Source organism: Molothrus ater, chromosome 1, assembly GCF_012460135.2.
Source record: "Molothrus ater isolate BHLD 08-10-18 breed brown headed cowbird chromosome 1, BPBGC_Mater_1.1, whole genome shotgun sequence".
NCBI lineage: Eukaryota > Metazoa > Chordata > Aves > Passeriformes > Icteridae > Molothrus > Molothrus ater.
The window spans coordinates 40,135,049-40,159,139 of record NC_050478.2 but is presented as its reverse complement, the minus strand read 5'-3'; the positions used below and the strand labels follow the sequence as shown (position 1 = coordinate 40,159,139).

The 24,091-nt window shown below is 36.6% G+C and overlaps 1 protein-coding gene across 1 annotated transcript in view; it reads left to right on the top strand.

The window, feature by feature from the left end:
- SLC4A7 (solute carrier family 4 member 7) overlaps positions 1 to 21,620 on the top strand; it is a 93,706-nt gene extending 72,086 nt beyond the window's left edge. The window contains exons 15-27 of the mRNA XM_054514448.1: positions 383 to 516; positions 1,076 to 1,321; positions 3,645 to 3,750; positions 5,566 to 5,727; positions 6,667 to 6,780; positions 7,228 to 7,389; positions 7,633 to 7,884; positions 10,074 to 10,142; positions 10,585 to 10,758; positions 11,117 to 11,248; positions 12,041 to 12,132; positions 13,889 to 13,996; positions 17,166 to 21,620. Of these exons, the coding sequence (XP_054370423.1) occupies positions 383 to 516; positions 1,076 to 1,321; positions 3,645 to 3,750; positions 5,566 to 5,727; positions 6,667 to 6,780; positions 7,228 to 7,389; positions 7,633 to 7,884; positions 10,074 to 10,142; positions 10,585 to 10,758; positions 11,117 to 11,248; positions 12,041 to 12,132; positions 13,889 to 13,996; positions 17,166 to 17,247 (1,833 nt within the window). The 3' untranslated portion in view covers positions 17,248 to 21,620. The remainder of the gene's footprint in view (positions 1 to 382; positions 517 to 1,075; positions 1,322 to 3,644; positions 3,751 to 5,565; positions 5,728 to 6,666; positions 6,781 to 7,227; positions 7,390 to 7,632; positions 7,885 to 10,073; positions 10,143 to 10,584; positions 10,759 to 11,116; positions 11,249 to 12,040; positions 12,133 to 13,888; positions 13,997 to 17,165) is intronic.
- The last annotated feature ends 2,471 nt before the right edge of the window (positions 21,621 to 24,091 follow it).

The following is a 24,091-nucleotide window of genomic DNA, read 5'->3' as shown; positions in this document are numbered from 1 at the left end:
ACATGTTGAGTAACTATTTTCTTTTTTTTGTTCGTTTGGGGTTTTTTTTGTTTTAGGTTAGTTTTTCGGGTTTTGTTTTGTAAATTTGTATAATTGTTGGTATGCTTTTCCTTCAGAGCTGGCAGGACTAGTAACTTGTTCTCATGGTTTTGGATGGCTTTATGTTTCTCAAGGGTGAAGTTTTCAAAATCTTGTCCATGGTATTGTTACTGCAAAACAGTGTTAAGTTATTCTTGTCTCAAACATGGATATTGATTGCAATGTGTTTGCATCTTGTCTTGTTTCTAAGTTAGTGCATCTTAAAGCTGTATTTATGAAGATATGATGCTAAATGCTAACCTGAAAGACGGCAAAGTTACAGCATTTTTTTTCCCCCAAACAGAGTGCAATAGAGTCTCTCTTTGGAGCCTCATTAACTGGGATTGCCTATTCTCTCTTTGCTGGGCAACCTCTTACTATCTTGGGAAGCACAGGACCAGTTCTAGTATTTGAAAAAATATTATTTAAATTTTGCAGGTAAGTGATGTTTCTATTGACTTGATGCACTTTTTTAACATTCTAGCCTGTTAAAATAGCTGTGATTGAAAGCAGATGTGCAGTAAATGTGTATGTCCATGAAGGTAAGTACAGTGGCAAGAGACTGAGAAATTGATATGATTTGGTAAAGCTGTGAGGCACTGGCAAACCTGAATGAGAAAATCAGTGATAAGAAGTGGCAAGGACTCAAATAAAAGTTACATTCTGACTGTGTGAAGTTGTTGGCTTTGCTTCTGCAGGGGTAAGCAGAGATGGATCTACCCTCTATGAGAAACCATCTGGGTAGCTCTGGAGAGACCCATCCTCATGATGCTTCCCAAGCTAGGTAGTTGCACTGTCAGTCCTAGAAACATCTTGCAGTGTTGCTTTGCTTTGGTGGGAGATGAGACAAAAAAATTTCTGCTTCCTTCAGAGCTAATATCAAGCATGAGAAAAGTGCTGAAAACCTATAAAGCTTGGCCTCAGTGTCTTTTCAAGTAGAATGTAATAGTGGTGGGTTTTGACTCAGTTAATGCTTTTTATTTCTTTCTTCACACAGGGATTATGGTCTTTCCTACCTCTCCCTGCGAGCTAGCATTGGTCTGTGGACTGCATTTCTGTGCATCGTGCTTGTAGCCACAGATGCCAGCAGCCTCGTGTGCTACATCACTCGATTTACTGAGGAAGCTTTTGCAGCACTCATATGTATCATATTTATTTATGAGGCTTTGGAAAAGCTTGTCCATTTGGGAGAAGTGTATCCCTTCAATATGCACAATGATTTGAATAAACTGACTTCATATTCGTAAGTACCAAGTTACTACTATCTGTTAGTGAAATAAATAGGGACATATAGAGAGACATATTGTTTACTAAATGGCAGTGGGTGCCACTTCCAGGAAGGGTAGGAAGAATGCTAGGGGTGGTATGGGCATGAGAAACATCAAAACAATTCTATTCAGGATGCTGTGAAATTGAATTTTCTGTGTTAGCTATGGGTGGTTGGAAGGGATAAGGGGTTGTGACAAAGCCTGCTTTAATACAGCTTTACTAAAGGTCAGAACAGGACTTCTGCTTGCTACTTCTAGGGAGTATAGTTTCATGAAATAGGATGAGTTGGGTTACCAGTTCACACCTGCCAGATGAAGATACTGCTTACTGTTGCTCAGAGAAAACTACTCATTTCTCATAGTTTAAACGAAATCATTTAAATGTTGCTGCTCCCCTCCTGTTGGAGATGTGCATCTTCCAACTTCAGTTGTACCTGTGTGGTCACAGTGTGGGTGAGGGACCCCTAACAAAGTCATGTCCATGCACCTGGGGTGAGGGTCCTTGCTTGTTGCACTGGGGCAATCATTCCCTAGTTGGAGAGCAGAATACTTAGTGTCCTGCTGGGCTGCTGCTCTGCCTTGCCCGGACAGTGATCTCCTTGCACACAGGGTGACTTCTAGCAGTGTCAAAACTGGTTTGGATTACTGTGTTTCCCCTCCAAGATTTCTGCTCACTTTTGCAATCATTCAGTGCTTCTTCAGGACTTTCTTCTAGGGGGGAAAGGGCAAACACCCTGTCAGGCTGCTGCTTGTGTTCCGTTCACACTTGACATTTACACTCACTTTCCTGTCTTTCCTGCCACTGTTAAGACCAGGCCACATTGCCAGGAGTGGGCTGTGGGAGGACACACACTCACTTATTTTTCCCTTCCTACTGGCTGCTCATCCTTCTGTTTCAGTGGCTCTAGGTGCTCACTGGACTTCTGTGTGGGCATGTTCAATCCACTGAGCTGGCAGAAACTGTCCTGTAGGGCTTTGGGTACTTGCCACCTGACTGTGTTTTGCCACAGGCAGGCCATGAGGGTGGAGATGGGAAGGTAGGATTTTAATTTGGTTTAGCTCTGTGGTTTTTGGGACATGCCACAGTGTTCAGCATGGGTTTGCCCTGCATTTTTTCCCTTACAAAGCTGTAGGAGATCCAGCTGTTCACAATTGCTTTCTTCTTCCTTTCCCTTTCCTTTTCTCCCCACTCTGTAACACCCAGTGGGGAAAAGGGTGCAGAACAAGCATGTTCAGTTAATTGAGCCACAAGATAATCTCAAATACTCTTACATTTTTCTGGGTGTGGGTTTTTTCATTTCTTTTCCTGCATTTCTACTTATCTACTTGGTGGCATACTTTATCTTCATTGTCTTTGTTGAGAAATTTGTCAAGTCTTCCTTCAGCGTGGTTTTTTATGTTGCTGCTTTGACCAACAACTAATTATGATTTGTCTCATCATGCTTATTGTTGCAATTCCTTTCTCTATTGATGATTCTGTGTTGGCAACTGCTTTGTAGGAGCTACTGCTTTCCACTCCTTTCCCATTTCCTATTGCTGTTAGTTTAGAATTCAGTTAACAAAAGATAATTTGTTTACTTAGTATTTTCTAAATTCCCCAAACATTGTGCTATGCAAATCTATGTTCTTTTTGCCCATGCACATTTAATGTTTCTTCTTTCTTTACCTTCACACCACCAGGATGCAGATTTTCCTTTCCATGGTTCATTGGGGTTTTTTTCAGTGTCTTTAGTGAATCTCATAGAAAAAGGAGACTTATTTCTTGCTTACTACCTCTTTCTCCTCTTCTACATAAATGTTTATGTGTTAAGCTTACCAGTTGGTGTACTTGAATAGCTTTATATGAAAACATCCCATTAAATCAATATTCAGTCCATTGTGTTTTGGTTTTTTTTTAATCTGATGTGTACTTCTGTCAGCCTGTCTGACAGAAAGGATTCTGCAGTGCGAGTTTGCAAAATGCTGCAGTAGGGAGGGGGATTTTTACTTCTACAAAAATATTGCTAAAAATTATGTATACAGTTGCTTTAAAGCTGAACACTGTAAGCATTTCTATCTTCAGTTAGCTCACTACATACTCAAATATGGTGTCTTTCTTGAGGGTGACCTGATCCTTCATTTCACCCACCCTCTCAATAGTCCTAGATCAGGTAAGGAAAAGCCTTGTACTCTGCTTCTTCCATAAAAGTTTGGGATAAACTCTGGTTTAAACTCTTCAGGATTTTTGAATTTACTTCAAATTGCTGCATTTTGGCACATACAGCTTAAAAGCATGTAAACTTTCCTTCTTCCCTTCAGATGTGTGTGTTCTGAGCCTGAGAAACCAAGCAATGAAACATTGCGTATGTGGAGGACTATGAATAAGTCTCGTGAAGATATAGCATGGAATAATCTTACAGTTTCTGTGAGTATCTGGAAGCTATATGTATGTATCTGTGTGTGTATATGTGCATATGAATAAAAAATAAACACCTGCACAGTACCAGTGTTTATTACATTTTTTCATCTGATTTCTTTTTTTAACTGAACCTGGACTGTTTTCCTTAAAACTGTATTTTTCAACTCTCTTAATTTCTTCCATAAGGCTTTGCACAGTTATTGTAGAGGACTAGATGAGTGAGTCCAGAGAAGTAAATGCTAATATAAGTCTGCTTGAGGTAGCCGCCTTAATGCTTTTAGGCACCACAGTAATCTTCCTGTAGGGGAACATGATGAGGTGAATAAGCAGGAGTTTGCGTTCTTCCAGTTCCTGAAAGAAATATTTTTAATATAATGTGATGATGGAATTGGTATTTGAAGTGTGGCAGTAAACACATTTCATTAGTTATTAGACATTGGTACAAAACTCCCAACAGAATCTAAGGAACTACCTAAATATTGATTGGAAGAAAATAATTATTTGAAATTAAAAACAATTATTTAGAATAGGCTCCAAGGTATTAACTTATGAATTGGATATTTTATACCAATATCTAATTTTGTGTGTAGGTGAAGAGGACGTAAGTTATCATGTGCAAATGCTCTGGAAAGCTTTTAGAAAGAAACACTTCTGCTGATAAGTAGTTTGTTGGGCAGTGTGCAGTGGAATAAATGCAGCTGTGTGCAGCCACTTTGCTTACACTGGCATCTGATTCCCACCTGCTCTTGAATTATTTGGATTTGCTGCTGGTTTTGTTATGCTTGTTAGGTTGGCCATCTGAGGCTGTCTAGAACAGCAGTGGATATCTGTGTATGGGCTCCCCTTGTGTCTGAGCATAGACATTCACACTAAAGCACCTCTTTTGCACAGCAGAAATACCACATAAAACCTCAGTGCTTTTCTTGACTTGTAGCAGGACTTTTTTCTGTGTGCTACCTATGGCTCCTAGTTTACCATAATCACTTAGGATGACAGTTTCTTTTGGACTTAGTTTTTATATTTCCTTTATATTTATTACTTATTTTATATACCTTTTCATCTATATGTCTTTACCTCTAAAGCATCTTTAGTCTTACCCAAGAGACAGAACTGACCCGGGATTTGGTGTTATCTTATAAGCAAGGTAGATTATGAAAAGGGAGAACTTGTGCCATAAGATAAATTTTCAATGAATTAACTGATAAATTAGGCTAGTGCAGTGCTGCTTCCAGCTACCTGAATTATTGGCTTGTGTTTTCCCTGTATTCCATGTGTCTACTTGAACTTTCTGCTCTGCATTTCTGTCATATATGGATAGCTGTCATCTGACTTTGTTTTCTTTTTTATTTAAATCCATTATTTACGATGCTTTCCTACTTCACTAGAAATGTTTTCTTATGGTTTGGGTAATCTTATTTTATAAGACTCTGTTTTTTCCCTTAACTGAGCAAAACAAAGTCAAAGAGATAGGAGAAACTGAGGAGATCGTTTTTTATGTTTGTTAGCTTAAAGTTGATGTTGGATATTCTGCTTTTCCTTCATTGAAAAACAGAATAGAAGTAATGTGAGTGTAAATAAATTGTTTCTTCTTGGGCGTCTCCCAGCATTTTGTCATCCTGAAATAATCAGGGGTGGCTACTGTGGCTTTTCTGGAACAGACAGCACACGTCTGGCTTTTTCAGGGTGAGGTAGTCATGAAGGAAAGAACCCCTTGTTGGAATTATGAACTTTCTCAAATGTGTTTTATATAGAAAAGTTGGAAGCTTAGTTAAACGTACTGAATTAATAAAACAGACTTACAAAGAGTTTTTCTCTTTGCAGGAATGTTTAGAATATCATGGTGTGTTTCGTGGATCAGCTTGTGGCCATCACGGACCATATATTCCAGATGTTCTTTTCTGGTCTGTCATACTATTTTTTGCAACATTTTTCCTCTCCTCTTTCCTTAAGAAATTCAAGACCAAACGCTATTTCCCAACTAAGGTAATTCTGATTAGAGACTAGACTGTTGTTACCTTGTAATATATACACCTTGATATAATTTAATGGAGTTGAATTCTGTCTTGAGAAATTTCTTTTAAGACAGGAAAGGAAATTAAAACCCAAAATTCAGCTAATAATTACAAAGTTTAGGACATTTGAGGAAAGAAATAAGCTGCAAAAAATTCGGTGTTTATTCTGTATTTTTGTAGAATTACAACAAGATATTCTAAACTTTGAAAGATCTAAGCAGTCCATCTCCTCACATTAATCAGTATTGCCAGGTTTCATTAGTAGAGACAATATTGCTGCTCTTTTCCTCACCTAGCCATACAAAACAATTAATTACTTTCTCCAAACTACTGATGTCTATTGGGTTTTGAGTGGTTCCTCGGGGGATTGCTATTTCTAATAGATGTTAATGTGATGATTCTTTTGAGATTGATTTATGTAACTTCTGCTAGGCAAAATGAAGTGGTTAGATCTGCTATAAACCTCAGCTCATCCCTGTAATGTCTTCCTAATGTTTAATAAAGTTATCTTTGATAATATGAATGTATTGCAAATTATCTGCCTCCTATTGATTAAAACATGAAAGTATAAATATTACTGACCTAAGGTACCAGGAATTACCTGTGATGGCTGAGCCTCCTAATGGGATTGAGGGGAGAAGGAAGATGATGAAGTTGTTTAAAGTAATTTGCCTCTTGCAGTAGACCACTTTTAAATGAGTGAACAGCTGTATGGAATACTTGTCTTCTGCATCTTCATACTGTGCTGGCAGGCAGCTTAAATTTGAAAATAACAAGAAAAAATAGATAATGTTCAGTGGTAGAATAATATAAATAAACCTCGCTTTTTGCAGGGGAGAAAATCATCTTTCTACACATACAAATTATAATGGTGAAAAAGCAAGACTTAACACAAGTCTTTTCTTTATAGGTGCGTTCCACCATCAGTGACTTTGCAGTATTTCTGACCATAGTAATCATGGTTTTGATTGACTATCTTATAGGAGTACCTTCTCCTAAGCTTCATGTTCCAGAGAAGTTTGAAGTAAGAAACAAAACCTTTTGAAAAATATAATTTTTAAAATGATTGAAGTTTTATGAACAGTAGAACAATCAAATCGTACAGAAACAGAAATTTCTCTTTTTTGATTACAATGTGGTTGATCAAGTAGTTTCTCTTTTCTGTTTTGGATGTATGTCTCATCTGACAGAAAAATTTATGTTTTATATTATTACTGAAAGAGAAGCATTCTTTTGTGTAAATGTACAAAATGAAGGAATCAAATGGATTTGTTTTAATTTTTCCCATATAAATGCCATGTTCACCTGTAACAACTAAATCAGTCTTTTGGTCAAAGCCATTGGGAAACAACCTAAACATATACTTAAGGGACTGATCTGTTGTTCATTGAAACTGTTTGTAATGATAAAATCTGCATTCTATTTTAGTAATTTAATTCTCATTGTTGACGGGTTGGTGTCCTTTTTTCAGCCCACCCGAAAAGATCGAGGATGGTTCATAGATCCTCTTGGACGCAATCCTTGGTGGACACTCTTGGTTGCTGCTGTTCCTGCTTTACTCTGTACCATTCTCATTTTCATGGATCAACAAATAACAGCTGTTATTATAAACAGGAAAGAGCATAAACTGAAGGTAAAAGTCCTTTTGATGGAAGACTAATGTTGTGTAAGTTACTTAAAATCAGATTCATTCTGCAAATTTGTGAAATTACCATCAGCTGCTAAATATAAATTGACTAATCAAGAACAAATATAATTTTGTGGATACTCTCAAAGTATCTGACTTTTGTAGTTGTAGGTTATTCACCTGCTGAGTAAGAAGTATGATCATATAAATAGAAAGTTTTTCAAGTTATTTGTTTGCTTAATTTTACAGAAAGGCTGTGGTTATCATCTTGATCTGCTCATGGTTGGTATTATGTTGGGAATATGTTCTATCATGGGCTTACCGTGGTTTGTTGCTGCAACTGTCCTGTCTATAAGTCATGTTAACAGCCTGAAAGTTGAATCTGAATGCTCAGCACCAGGAGAACAACCAAAGTTTTTGGGAATCCGGGAGCAGCGAGTGACAGGATTGATGATTTTTGTGCTGATGGGGACGTCAGTGTCCATGACTTCTGTGTTAAAGGTAAAAGAGAGTTTTTCCAAAATATTTTCTTTGTGCTATTGATGTTGTGATTTAGCATTTCATAATGTGAGAAAGTTCTTTTATGTTAAGTAAGATATGCCTGGACTCATTCTCAAATTGCTTTTTTAGCAACAGATGTTAGTTGAATAGAAACAATATGGAAGGATGCAAGAAAATGAAATCTGAGAAAGCTAGGAATGTAGTGAGTAGTGAAGAAAGCAACCTTTTCCTGTGTTACTTGATTTTTCTTGCCAGCTTTTTTTTAGTTTTTTCAGTTCACGTTACCTAAAAATTGCAGTTTTTATGTAAGTGCCTAAATGGAGAGAGAAAAGGAGTGTGATAAAGAAGTAAAGCTACTTGAGCAGAAGTAATATAGTGTAGCAGAAGGAGCAGAAACATTGCTTTAAAAGGGACAAATTGCATTTTTCACTTCTTGTTCTTGAGCTTACTAAACTTAATTTGATTCTTAGAGTGTCAAGATTATTTTATACATGATCACACTATAAAGGTGATTTTGCAGGTTGTGTTGTAGCATCAGATTACACTTTATCTCCTAATTTATATTCCTAGTGACCTTTCAATGACTCGGTTGGAAGAAAATTAATTCAGTTGGATTTTGCTCAGATTTACTAAAATATGTTCAACTTCTACTTTGTTGTTTCAAATCCAGTAGTTAAAAGGAGAAATGAAAGAATTATCTTTTTTGTTGTCAGAAATGTGGATAACTGCATAACTGCTGGTATTTCTAAAGAACTTTGTAACAGTCTGTATAAACAAAGACAGATCTCAAGTAATTTTGTAAGAAATGCAGCTTCTCAAATTTAGATAATGGGAAAGAATAATCCTGTAAACATGCAGCTATAGTTTAATAAATAGTTATGTATTATAATAGTTGACCATTTGCATATCTATTAAAGACTGTAAAGGTCTGTAAAGAATAAGACCATTGCAGTTACTAAAAAAAATATTCAGATTTGACAATCTCTCATTAAAGTTACCAAGAGCTCAGCTGTATAATGTGAATAATCAGAATCAAAAGCAGAAACACTGAAATAGATTTATTGTTGCTCAAAAGCAATAACTATAAGTGGTAGTTGCTGAAGTAAAGTGTTTTAAATCCTATATTCTAACTTTTTATTCTTAGAAATGAATAGTTCTTGTTTATGGGCCCAGGGTAATAGGAATGGAATTATTACTCTTTGCTTTTAAGAAATGTCTTTCTTTTTCAGTGTGAATGACTGTTATTGTTCAAAAGAAGTAAGGAGAACAAAGCCTTGCATCTGACAGTTGTTGTGCTTTTTTTCCATGTGTGGATTTATACTGATTTATTGCAGTAGAAGACACTATATCAAATTACAGAACTTAGAGGGAAGACACTAGCCACACACACACATACATCATGAATCCCTAAGGCATAGTTTTATTTCACACTGTTTAAATAAAGGGCTTTGTTCAGTCTTGGTAGCAGCAGTTTTTATTAAGATTTCATGTTGTATCTTGGCTGTCCTTTACTCGGAAGCTTAATGAATTCAGGAGCAAAGAAGGCTTCACTGCAGCGGGTTGAGGCAAGTGCCACTGAAATCAGGGGACAACTTTGTTATCTTAGTAAGCTTTAAGTTATATAAAAATAGAAAATCACACTGTATAAAATTATATAAGCGGTCTATTATACATTAAAATTTAAATTTTTAGAAATATTATCTTTAATAAGATTTAAATTGGTCTTCTTACTGAAGCAAAACTTAGTTCTGAATAATTAGCAGATTTTCATAGCTCAGTAGGTATGGTGAGGTATTTGTATTGTCTGCTCCAGGTGTTCAGAAGTAAAACTTAATGTGGCAATTTAATGAAGTTGTACAGAATACAGTAGTCTTGATACAGTTCCTATCAAACAGCAGCATAAAGCAGTATATTTAGCATAAATAGAAATTTTTCTTGCAACCTAGAAAATTGAGTGAGTGAGCAGTCAAGGCAGAACCACTTTTTTATCCTGGTGATAACCTTGTTAGTTTTAGATTTTTTTTTGCTGCTCAATGATACATATGTATTCTTTTAAATAAAGGTCCTCAGATTTCACTTAAGTAAATATAAAGTAAAAAATAACTTGATCTGTGCCTTTCACTCATATGGACTGCTCTCTTATGTCATGTTGATTCCACTTTTAACTGTGGGTGTTTTTTCCCCCCTAGTTTATTCCAATGCCAGTTTTGTATGGTGTCTTTCTTTACATGGGAGTATCTTCATTAAAAGGGATTCAGGTAAAGTCTGATTTTAACAAGCAGTTCACTTTTGTTTAATACTGAATGAAAAGGAAGCTGTAACACTCTGCATTATGTGAGGCACAATAAAGTTGTTCCATATTTTCTGAATAGCATATAGGATAATTTCCTGAGTGTCATGTTCAAGTATTTGTTCTTACAATATTATGTCTTCACTTGTCAGTTCTTTTTTATTTATTCTTTCAATAGTGTAACTAAGAAACAAATTTTCTGAAATATTCTGGAATTTTTTATTATTAGTGAGGATGGGGGGGACAACCCCTGCAAAACAGCCCAGTTCCACCCCCTTGAATGTTCACTATCTTTCATTAGTATTTAATTTGGGATTATTTTACATTTCTGTAGTCTCCTAAAAGCATTCATTTTCTTCTGAAGAGGCAAAAAATAATTAACTGAAGAATGCTTTTATTTTTCCATGCAGTTTTTTGACCGTATAAAACTGTTTGGAATGCCTGCCAAACATCAACCTGACCTGATTTATCTACGTTATGTGCCACTCTGGAAGGTCCATATCTTTACAGTTGTTCAGCTCACTTGTCTAGTTCTGTTGTGGGTGATCAAAGCCTCTGCAGCTGCTGTTGTTTTCCCTATGATGGTAAGTTTTCTGGTTTGCCAGTTAATAATTTTTGTACAAGACTCCATGTATTATTCAGGGTCTCTTCAGAAGATGTTTGCTGCCTTTAAGAAAGAAGGGAATGGGAAAGAAACAAAAAGCCCCAGTAGTACAAGCTGATCACCTTTGAAACACAAAGACTTCTCATTTCCTGAAAACAAGCAATTCAGTTGTGAATAGCTACTGAAAGTGGAAATGATTTACCTTTGGGGTAAGATGAAATCTAGTACTAGAAAAAAGAGCTTCAGTTACAGATTCTGAGTGTTCTGAAAGTGTGTGTGCATTTTTGTTTATTTGAATAGTTTAATATATAAAGTATTTTTTCTGTGGTTCCCTTTAGGTTCTAGCATTAGTGTTTGTTCGCAAGCTCATGGATTTGTGTTTCACCAAAAAAGAGCTTAGCTGGCTTGATGATCTTATGCCAGAAAGTAAAAAGAAGACAGAAGATGATGAAAAGATAAAAGAGAAAGAAGTAAGTGTGAAAACAAATAAACTGAGCATGTTGTAAATTTCTAGGAAATACTTAATGCAATTTAAAAGAATATTATGTGACCTGAGCATATGACCTCATATACCAGATACATATTTTGAAATTCTTCACTTACTTCAGAAATTAAATTCTTTACTAGAACAGTTGCTGCTGGTTAAGGAATTAAATCTCTGTTTCAATTATGCTATTATGAACTATGATTTTTATTTGTGATAAAAATTTTCAAGCAAAGTGGAAAGAAGCAGTTGTTAGCACAAAAATGTTGAGGTTTTTGGTCTTTCATCAGATTAGAAGGAAAGAAAATGGAGAGAAAGGAGAGGGAGAGGGAAGTGGTGGAGTAGGATTTCTTTGTTCTGCTTAAATTAGTCAGAAAAATGTTGGTAATATCAGGGACATTTTGCTCATGTGTGTTTGTGGAGCTGCCATTTAGTGCAACTACTAGTTACCAAAAATACAGTAATATAGCTTCTGGAACTTCTCCATAAAAGTCCTGCCTTTCTGTGCACCACCTAGATGAATTCCTTGCAAAGCTTGTAACACCCTCCTTCCCCAGTCTCCCATGTCCCTTGTCTTAATAAGACACTTCAAAGAGGAAAGGTCATAAGCTCTGTTTCCTGCATTCAACTGTGGTACCTACACAGAAGTGCCTTTTACCCCTATGGAATACCTGTCATGTAACTTGAATAAGTTGAGATGATAACTGAATAAATTGAGATACTACTGTGGTTTCTGCTATTTGAGTAATCTTACAAACTTCTTACTTGGAATTTACAGGAAGCAGAGAGAATGTTTTCAGACCATGACAGTGTACACCTTGCATATGGAGAAGCAAATATAGATTTTCCTGTAAAAACTCTGAAATACAGGTATAAAATGTGTCTGTTTAAAAATTCTTTTATCAGAGCCTAAAATTTGCTTTATATTAAGTTGGTTGTGTATGAGTTGAAATATTTTTTCCCCAAGCTGGTAACTTAGCCATGATTAGGAAATATGAAGCTACATCTCATGGTGCTACATTAGTATTTTTATACTGCATTGTTCTTTAAAACTGCATCTTAATTATAAATTTACATGACCATCTTGAACAGATCAGATGACTCAATTTCGACCAGCTGTACTAAAGGTGAAGAAGCATCCTTGGTCAGTTTTGATGGAATATTTGTGTGCTACTGTGCATGAAATGCTGAGCATTAAGCAACTAATAGCATCAGTTGAGCCATGTGTTTGCCAGCCACTTGGGTTTTTCAGAGGAAATCTAAGTGTGTAATTATTTGGTTTACCTAAGTGAAGGCTAAAGTCGTAATTTCTGTGATGCAAAAAACCTGCTTTACAGGCAACTATTTCTACTTCAAAATGTTATTTTCTGAACAGAAATGTACAAATAGATTCTCTTCCAGAAAAGGAAGTACTGGAATTTCAGTCATGGAAATTCTTTCAGCTTTGGTGTTAGGCATTTTCTCTCAGTTGGTGTTTCCCTTACTGGGATTGTATTTAGCTGAGTGGTCAGGTGTTCTCAACTGTTCCAACACAAGTTTAAGATGTGACAGATGAATAGGTTACAGGTTTTCTTTTTGTCTCTTAATACTAAGGGTTCCTAGGTTAAAAATTTGCCTTCCTATGGATCTAGGGTAGTACCAGGTATGTCCTGATGAGAGTTGGGAACAGACAGAAATTTGGATTAGACAGATATTTCTGCTGAGTGCTGTTGTCTGTTCTGAGAGCAGGCTTAATCAGACTTAAATGAAAATGCTAAAGCTTTTTAAAAAAACATTTGAGTTGCTAATTGCTCTCACAGTAGTGCTGTGACTTCATAAACTGTGTACGTGTGTTTTGTATGTATTCTGCTGCCTTATATGTCTTGTGGGATCCCTGACGAAGAATGGCTTTGAAAGTTTTTTCTGCCATTTGAAAAACTTAGAGATGACCTGGGGTAGATTCTGAAGCTTAAGTGTGGAACAGAACAGAAAGCAGACCTACAGGCAGCACCTGAGTCTGCTTCGCATATAACTGTGGAGGACAAAAGTGGAAATAGCTTTAAAATCTTTACATCTGTGAGGGTAAACTTATCTTCTGCAACACTTGGGAGGGAGGTGGTCTGACAAAATAACCTTGCAAAATATCTAATCAGGCTTTTGAGAAAAAAAAGCAAAACTTATCTGTCAAAATAATTGGAATTTCTAGATTTTTAATAGTTTCAAATCTCACTTGAATTTTTGAAATATCATTAACCTTTGCTCTTTTGCCCTTGATTATTTCCTAGAAGCTGCTTAAAGTAACTGATCCATGAAAGCTTTAGCACAACAGTGTGATTCAATTTATTATTTCTGGGCATGTAAAATAATTTTCTGGACTTAGGTATGGGTTACCTGTCAAGTATTCTCAATATCTTACTGATATCTATGTGAAAAACTGTTTTGAGATGCTATGTAGTTATGGTAGTGCTAGTGACTATCAGATGACTATTTTCAGTTTTTTGTTGAAGTATACTTTTAAGAGGTGAACTCAACTTGTGGCTGTGTAAATATTGAAAGAAGGCACAACTGATGTAAATGATGAGTGACAGTAAGTATAATAGTGTTGCAAGGAATTGAATACTAACCTGAAAGTATGTTTGTTCTTTAGCACTGATCCCTCAGTTGTAAACATATCAGACGAAATGGCCAAAACTGCACAGTGGAAGGCTCTTGCCATGAGTACTGAGAATGCCAAAGTAACCAGAGCTAACCTGAGGTAGCTATAATTACTCACACCTTTTCTAACTATTTGTCTTGTGTTTAACAGCCATACTTGTATTTATTGAACTATATCTTAAAAAAACCCATGGTTTATGAATCTGAGTTACTGACTTCTTACTTTGGAAGAATTTGAATTTGAGCTTAATTTTTCCTCTTTACTCTGAAGTTTATCAGTTTCTATAAGGAATTATTTTATTACTATTTTATTAATGTATTATTTTAAGTAGTAATTTTAAAATTACTATTTATTTACTTAATACAAGTGTTTATTACTCTGATGAGCTTAGGGTTTCTAAGTACTAGTGTGTACATGAGCATGAGAGTGGTTTGATGCTCAATAATACAAATTCCACTGAGAATACAAGGTAAGTCCAGCACACTTTGATTGTTGCTTTGTACTGCCCTAGGATCTGTTTTTATGGGGGAGTGTGTTGCTTGGATTGCTTTTCCACAACTCATTTTAAATATCTAAAACTTGAACCTGTCTCAGATGCTATCTTCACTGAAATATACTTCAGTGAAGTGCATGGACAGATCATGAGCCCTCAGTGCTCTGAACTTTCTCTGTAAGCTGACACTTACCTTCTATGCTGGCCAGCCTTTCTTCTCTGTGAGCTCCTCATCAAAGAACAAAGTCTTGAGTGTGATGTATCATTCTGCTATTTCATCCTAACTTATTCCCTGTCTAGCTGAATCTATCTAGGGAAACAAGCCAAGACATGAGTATCTGTGCAGAATATTCCCAAATTCCTGAAAGGCTTGTGATTTATAGGAACTTGTATCTGTGGACTGCTCATCATCCATGCACCTATTGCTTAGCACTTTTTATGTAGGAAAGGGGAGAATGGGCATGTTTGCCTCAGAAAACTAAACCTAAGCAGTCCTGTTGTCTATTGTATGCATCTTCTATTGGTTGATCCTTTTCAGCCAATTCTGTCAGAGGAAGACATATTTGAGAGATACAAAATTGTCAGGTTTTGTAGAAAATTACATCTCAGTAGAAGTATTCATGGTGAGGAGGGAGAGTGTTCATGCTCTGTGCAAGGCTGGAGCATTCCTACTCTGTTCATGGCTCTGTCCAAGCCATCTCAGGTCCTGCTGGAAGCACCAGTAGTGACCTAGCACTTGTATACCATCTGTCTGTTCACCACACACACTGCTCCAAACGAGGCATGCAAGTACAGTTTTGGCCAGACAGCAGGTCAGCCAAGGGTAAAGGAGACAGAGAAAGAGCTTTGAGGTGTATTGTAAGAGGAAAAGCTTAAGAGACTCATTAGTGCAGGCACCATTTCCATGAACGTCTAGGCTGAATTGCTTAAACATTTTTAAAATGTTAAACACATATTTCAGTAAAATATTTCAAAATCTTGAGTACCACATGAGCAAGACCATCAAGAAGACAAATTGAAGAGATAAGAGGGTATGTGTGTCAGTATACCCTCCTTATTTAATAGGTGTTTCCTTCCTTGCTAAATTCTTAGAAGCAGCCCATTACAGAATTTGTGGATGATTCTAGTGCATTATCTGATAGTCATTGGGCATATAAGGCTTGAAGAGATACAGGCCTGCATTTCTTTTTCCAGAAGAATGAAAATGTTTAGATTGGTTTTCAGGCAGTTCTAATTTAGTACAATTTCATCTCTCACTTTGCTGTTTCCTGAGTAGGTTAAGTTAGTATGGAATTATATGCAATGCTAGTGAATCAGGTTTCTGATCAGCTTGCAGTGTTTTTTGTTGTGCTTTGCCTTTTATTCATTATTCCATCTATTCATTATGTTTTGCTATAAGACACTTTCCTTTGATTCTATAACATACCCTCCTTGAGCTTAGTACAGTAAAAAATCCATCTTGGTAGGGAACTTGCTAAAACTACAAATGGAAAATAAGAACCACTGGTGCCAGAAACCAGGTTTTTAACAAGCAATCTGATAGTGCATTAATTTTGAAAATGTTGAAAGGAAGACCTTGAGCCTTAACTCAATTGGTTGCTGTTTTGAGGTATTTGCTATACTTTCTTTGCATCCTGTTGAGATTCAGAGATGTCACTACTGGTCATTCAAAAGTAATTTCCAGTAAAGTACTGATTTCAGTTCTGCTAAGGTTTTTCTGCTTAACTGTCTTCATCTGGTGGTACAGACAGACATTTAGTGCTGTGGTAAAAATGGTTCTGTAGGCACTGCTATTTTCAGATTTATATTCAAATACTAATGCAGTTCGAAGGAGGCATGTCTTTTATAATTCCAGATGACATGTTGTGTGGCTTGGCATGATTTATTAAAAACCATGTATTTTTAAGAAGATCAATTTTTTATTTTTTTCTTTTGTTTTTCTGAATTGATTCAGATTGCTTTTTCTTTTTTCCTCAGCCATCTATTGTAGTTTACAGACTGTGGGGTCCCAGCACAGTTGTATATTCTAAGGAGACCCAGAATTTTTCTCTTTGCATGAATTTCTAATATATTTTTTTCCTTAAAGAGCAACCCTACAGATGTGTCATCTCTTTTGAAATTCATCCTCCCTCTTAGACTGTTCCATTTCATCTTCTACTGACTTCCAACTACCTTGTGACATTCCTTTTTGTCCTTCAGTCAGGCACTGTTCAGTGTCTATGTCCCTATGTGTGTCAGTTGTTCAGGTGCCACTTGTCTTTTGGGTCTTCCTGCTTCACTTGAATGGAAGGTTCAGGTTACACAGGTTTCTTACTGTCCTCTGCTGTTGTTGGAAGTGTGGTTTCCCCTTTTGAACAGACTGAAATGTCCTCTCATTCTTGTGAACAGATGGTTTCCCTGCCCAGGAGTAAAGATGTATTAGTAATATTGCTTGTTATGTATTTTTGACTATTTTTACTTAGACAGTTTTGCAGGCTGTGTTGGGGATTTGTTTGTTTGTTTTTAAAGATGCTTTGCACGAACAGTTTCAAATCAATAAAAGCAGTGGAATTGGATATGTATTTATGAAGGAGATATTGGTGCTTTCTGTCTTTTAAGTTTGTACTGTTCCTGTGAATATTATTTAACAATTACTAAAATGTAATAGAAGTGCCTTATCATAAAAGCATCCTTATGTAAATACTTTCACGGTTCATTTTGAAGTACAAAACATTTGAAATTTAACCTTTCCTAAAGTGGGCCAGACTTTACATTTTCTTCTTTGTTTTCAAACAGCCCTGAAAAACCAGAAAGTGTGAAAATAGAAGTGGAAAAGTCACCTGTTGTGAGATACGTGGATGCCGAAACATCTTTATAGAATGGAACCAATGGGAATTGCTTGTATTTGTGTGTGTATATATATCACTGTAGGATATTTTACCATGGAAGTGTGATTTCCAGTTTAAGGAGCAACATATATTTAATTTTTGCCATTTTTTTGGGGCACTGTAGATATGCTTGCATAATGCAAAGATTTTCCCAGCAAATAAGATGAGTGGTAATCACACTTCAGCTATTTATTTTATTGGAAATTTTATTTTCATTTTTAAATAGGAGGACTGTAATGAATGCTTATTGTTTTCCATAATCAATATGTGCATAAAAGTTACATCAGCTTTTGCTGATGATTACTGGTCCACATTGCTTAAAATTTTGCAATACCTCTGTTTATAATGTGCGCCACAGAAGTTTTGTTTTCCATGCAGGCAATTAGTGCTTGTTTTTGCAGGGTATACTTTTTTTGTGGTTTCATAGAACAAATGTTAATGTGCTGTTGACAAGAACTACTGTGTTTTATGTCTCCACTCCATGCTAGTGTTTTCTGGATTCTGTCTCTCCTACTCTACAGGAGTGGCCTAGAGCCCTAAGTGAGGTGGTTAGTTAAGCCTTAAAATGTATCTAAATACCCTGGTGTGCTGCTTTCTTTGGTTTTCTGAATTCTCTTGAGTTTTCCTGATTGTCCAGTAGCAGTATGAGTGCAGTAATGGCAGTTACAGTCCCAAATCAGTATTTGCCATTCTGGACACTCCATGTTTACACAATATAAATTTGATTTACAGGCAGCAATTGGTCTATAGGAAATTATAAGTACTTACCACGTCAGTAGTCTTGAATTCTTTTCTTCCTGTTTTTGCTTACATTTTTTCCCATAGATTTTCAGTGTCTGATTTGCTCAGCTTTAAGATTTTGGAGTATTTCATATCTTCATCAAATATATTTCTTGGTTAATAAATTTTTTAATTTACTGTGTACTTGATTAAATTAGATGTAGCTCAATTCTGGAATAGTTTTATGATCAGTATTATTTTATGGATTACTAATTGCTTGTGGTATTTGTATGTATAGTTCTGATCCTCTCGATTGTAAAGGGCATATATGGTAGCACACCAACTTATTTTTAAACACATTATTTATTTTAATTAGTATAAATTTCTATCATGTAAGATGAATTGAAAAAATAAATATTCATTTATTAAAGTAAATGGGATTTTTTGGGGACTCCACTGATAAAGATGCAGTCAGTGCATTTATTGTACTTACATTTTCAAATTCTAGTGTTTAGCATTATAATATTTGAAATAATGAGAATTTTATATATAAATGAAAATCTTGATGACTTACCTGCGCAGTTTCCATTCTTAATATTTTTTTTGCCTTATGCCTTAGTTTTTTTGGCTTTAATTTCCAACATTATCTCTTTACATTCTGAATTGCCACTAGCCCTTTCTGGATGCATTACAATGGCTTTAATTAGAATCTGTGCTCATTTAATACTAGAAGATGCTGTTTGTTTAATGCTGCTTTTGGCAGAGTTGGGAGTTTTACCATGGACCAAGTGATAAAATTCTCAATGATTGCAAAAGGAGCTGATTCTGGAGGAGGGCAGACTTTATCTGAAAATACCACTTGAGGTGGAATTTTAGTGCTCTTCAGCCAAGTGTCACCTGTAGAGAAGGTAACTGTATATTACAAAAATAAGGCAATCAGTGGGAATAAATAGAAACATTTAAAAATAGAATTTACATTACATGGACTGTTACTCTTCCCTTTAAATGTAATGCAATTATTTAACATTTTTTTTTCTTTCCTTTTTTCATTTAACTGAATTTTGAGAAGTCAGTTTAAAGAAAGGAAATCGTAGTGTACAGCAATATGAATAATGGTATCCAAACTGTCATAACAGGCTCAGGTCAGTGGCAAAGCAAGAGAGGTCTGTATTACCAGTTTGACCAATACTGTGTAATGACCTGCATTCTTAGATAGTAGTGTAGCTCATGCCTTAGTTTGACTTCATGCTCTTTCAGAAAGTTACCCATGGTTTCCCTCTGATCAAACTGAGATAACAATGAAACTACAGCAGATGGTTTCTCAAAACTTTGTACATTATTTTAAAAAAACCCAAACAACACCCATCTGCATGTCAGTAGTTGACAAATAAGTACCTCTTGCCCTGAATCAAGGAGGGAAGAGATATTTTGAGGATTTTATGTAGCATCATCCACAATACAGTACTTCTGTCCTCAGTAGTATTTTTCGTTTCCTGTTCACAGTCCTACAACAGTTTCCAAAGACCCAAAAAATTACTAGAAGCCTCTTGGATTTCTAACTCTTTAATGCTGGAAATCAGGGTTCCATGGTGCTGCACACCTTGTATCTGGCTTCTACTTCAGAAGTTTTGGTCATTATTACAGGAGGTGGATATATTTTGAGTAACGTCGAAAGGAAACAAAACCAAAGCCCCACAAGTCTAATCACAGTATTTATTTAATTGTGTAGATATTTTAATCAGTACCAGAAATACCATGACTTGGCAAGCCAGTTTACAGTGACCTTTAGTTCCAGTGTTCTTGGGCAATAGTTATACTTGCACTTTCTTCCCATATGAACAGGAGAAGATCTGGTATGAAGTACATAAATCCTTGTTGCTAATGTATGGTTAAGTGATTCAGTGGTCATTTTACACCTTCTCTGCTTTAAAGTCACACATAGTATTAAAATAAGACAGCTAAGGATGTAGTTTATTGTATGTAGACGTATGTTTTGCCTTAAAGGATGCAAAAGAGCAGTGACAATTGCTGTGCACTGATTTTTATTTTTTTTCCATAGGGCTTAAGCCCTGTAAAAACGACGCCAATGGATTTCCATTCCAATAGCTAGAGGAAAGTAACCAACCCTGCACTTTTTATAGATGCCTTGGTTTCCTGGAATGGAGCTTAGTGCTACTGTGTACCTGGCTGCAGAGCCACCTCAGGAAGTCCCTTTTTTTTTTCTTTTTTTTTTCTTCTTTTTCCTTATTTCTTTTTTTTTTTTCTAATTTATTTATAAATATTAATGTTTACATGAAATCTAGGTCTTAATTTTGACCACTCCATTTAAATTATCATCTAAAATGTATCATTTAAAATGCAGTTTTGTGTTTAAATTATATTCTAGAAAACTCATTTTCGTATGTATTACAGTGACACGTTTTTCATTCTGTTTACATATGCCCAAGTTAACAACAATTTCCTCCTAGATGAACTTTGCAGCTATAACGTAATATTTTATATAATTGTTCTGTGAAATGTTCCAAATTGCCAAGTTTGTCATCATAAAACCTGTCAGGGTAGAACTTGGTGCCCTAATGGCTTTGGGATCTTTTTCAACCAAGTATCTTGGCCATTTTTTCTTCATTTAATGCAAGTTCTCCTGTAAGTTATCATTTGCTTCACCTGCATCTCTGTCTTTATCCGGTCACTTCCTAATTCGTGCCCTTTGCAAAGGCAGGTTCAACAGGCTGTGAAATATTTCTGTACCAAATGGGTGTCACGTGGCAGAGCCTGCGCTGCTCTAAAGGGTTTGTCTTGTACATAGGTTCTGGAAATCAGAAAGTGAATGGTTCAGGACTCTCAGTTCACAAATGAAATCTGTCAGGCAAGCACCACAGCGAGCTTAGTTGTCTTTTTGCTTTCTTATGATTAGTAATGTTTTAATTACTCATCTAGGACAAAATTATCAAGTACAGTAAAACGTGGGAAATACTTTGTTTATACCAACAGTAATTTATTTGATGGCAAATTTCAAGACTATAGATGCAAACGGCTTTGAGTCAGCATAAGTGTAGTGCTATAAATAAAGCAAATTGCTCAGTAAGTTTGTCAATTTTATTTTATAATGTTTTTAGTAAAAACTTCTAGGACTTTGTAGTTGGCATTGAACTTTGCCTAAAGACACTTTCATATTGAATTTAGTATCTGTTGACATTTATTTGGAATAATGAATGAGTTTGAAAATCAATACTTTTCTAAATGATTTTATTGGAAAGACACATCACTTCTTGTATTTTCCTTTCTGTTGTTGCTGATGCTCCTGTGCAAAGGTGTCTTCCAGGTTCAGCTTTTGCAGCTGAACTGCTGTTTTGATTTTAATATTCTTTATTTGAAATGTGATTACATACTGTATGGTTCGAATTTTTTATGACTGCTTTTCTAATTACAGTGACGTTTTCTTACTTTATAAACAAATCCAAAGCAAATGAAAACATTATTCCAACTGTAGAATCAATATTCAGTTTATACGGAAAACACAATTCTCAGACTTGTTTTTAATGTGATTCAGCCTTTGTGTTGTTTTAATTACTGCTAGAATAAAATTATCTTTTGTAACGTTTCAGAAAGTTGGTAAAAGCAATAAACAATCTCCTGGACTCCATTGGGGCCGCTTCTGTTTTCATTGCCCAGGGGCGCTGGGGGCGGGCCCGGCCCGGGCTTCCCGTGCCCATGGCAACGGCGCCGGGCCTCGCAGCACGGCGGCTTGCGATTGGCTGGCGGGCCAAGAAGAGGTGAGGCGATTGGCCGAGGGGTTCTGTCCCGGCGGAGCGAGCGTCGTCGTAGCCGGGTGGCGGAGTGGAGGCGGGGCGGGGGGAGCGGCTGAGGGACCGCGGGGAGCGGGACGGGAACACCGGAAAACGCAGCGCTGGGACGGGAGAGTCCAGTCAAGGGCAGGGAAGGCGGTGCAATGTCCCCATCCTCCTCCCGTTCCGCTTAATGACGTCCTCCACAGCCCTGCTCCTTCACCAGCTCTGGGCTCTCAGTAGGCATTGAACAATCTCGTGGTTTCCAGAGGCTCTGAGGAATGGCGGTACAATTCCCTATAAAGGTCTGCTTGGTAGTGAGAACGGAGGGGGTGAACTTCAAAGAGATACGTGTTACTCTCGAGTTGATACTGACCTGAGCTGCTCACTAGACCTCAGAAATCCCCTCTTTTTTTTTCCTTCCATATGTGAACTGCTGTTTAAGAAGATGGATTTAGGCAAACTTTCGCTCTGGAAATTAACCAAGAAACTGACATTTGGTGGACCCAGCAATCTGAGAATAGGCCTGGCCATTTATGGAATGAGTGAGGTGGTACAGAGGGAAAACAAAACAGAAAAAGCGAAAGACAAAGAATCCCAAAACAGCAGTAGCTTAAATGTTTTCATTTGTCAGGAAAACAAGAAGGACCTTACTCTTGTTAACCTTTAGAGAATCTCCAAAGAAGTAATTAAAGAAAGATTGAGACATATATATGTGTGTGGAAGTTTTTGTGTGTAAGAAACACATGGATTTCCATATTGATTCAGTTAATGAAATGAAAGAAATATTCTTCAAACATTGGCTGTGTGGGTTCAATTTCCTAGACATAGGCTATCACCGGTGGGGATCTGTTATGACTGCCATGCTCTTTGAGAACAAGAGGGGAAGCCAGCCAGAAGTCCCTTTTTTCCCCAGCAGACTGGATAAGGAAAAGTACCTTTTGGGAATTTTTCATCACCTTTGATGCTTCCTTTGGATTATTTTGGCCATGTTTGAAATAAATTTCTGTTTCAACAGTAATATATTTCTAATTTCTCTTTTAGGAAGTGAATTTTCACCTGACCTTCATCTGACCCAGATTACGGTATTAGATGGGGTATTAGATACATTCCTATCCAGCAACAGCATCAAAAGTCTTATTAAAGCCACCATATCTACTGCTTCTTTATCCACCCTAAGCCTATTATCCTGTGTATGATTAGACAGTGGAATTCAGCCACTGCAGTGATTAAGAAAAGTGTTCAAGGGAAAATCTAGAAACTAGTTGGCTTACAAACTATCCATATGCGCTAGTTATTGCTAATAAAGATTATAAGGAATGTGAGACATCTTCTTGTTGAAGAGACCATTACACTGTAGTCAGTGGGGGTAGATTCATCCTCCAACACTTCTTTGTGGTCTTGTTTTTACCTTCTTAATCTTATGTGCTTATGTCATCTGGGACAGATACTAGACTGGGCCACAGATCAAGTCTGGGGTAATTCCTTTGTCTCCTGTTTCTCATCATGTGGATTCTTTCATTTCTGACGGGGTTCTTGGAGCATTTCTTGTCCTGTCCTGCATTCTAGTGCTATCAGAATGCATCTCTCTTCCTGTGTAATTGAATGTAATTATCCCCAGTTAAAATGAATGCATTACTATTGCTCTAATTCCACTGTCTTAAATGGAATTAAATGAGACTGTGCTGTAAATGCATTTTTCTCTTAATGTGTCTCTCTTCTTCAAAAGAGTTGTCTGATCTCAGTTTTTATTTGGCACAACTAGTGAGTGCTGTTTGGTCTGTTTCTTACACATTCCTCATGGCTGGTGTCATAGCAGGGGGATAGTTATGAGGACAGTGAATAGCCTGGCTCCATGGAATCCACGGAAATTTCTGCTGGCACAAGTAAAGAAGAAACACGGGGTGAGAACTTATTTGGTGACTTCAAGAAAGTCAAATAACTGTGAGAATAGGTAAGGAAATATTAATGTCTCTTTTCTCTCAGGTTTCTGGCTGATAGAAGGAAAATAGAGTTGTTTCTGTTTGTCTGCCCCTCACTCACGGTGCTAATATACCTACCTGATTTAATGACTGGCTACTGATGGAAGGGGCTTTTTGCTCTTCTCCCTTGATTTACACCTGTGCATTCCTGCCCTGTCAGCAGGGGCACTCATCTGTACCAGTGAGCTAAATTGGTAGGAAAGTAACAATATAAATGGAAGTGTATTGTTTTCTATGTGTTTAGCTCTCTAAACTGGCTCAGGTTTGGGTCAGATCAGCTGAAGAAGTAGAGAAGAATTGCTGGTGGAAGGGAAGGAATGGGGAAAGCCATTTTCACTGGCAGCTGG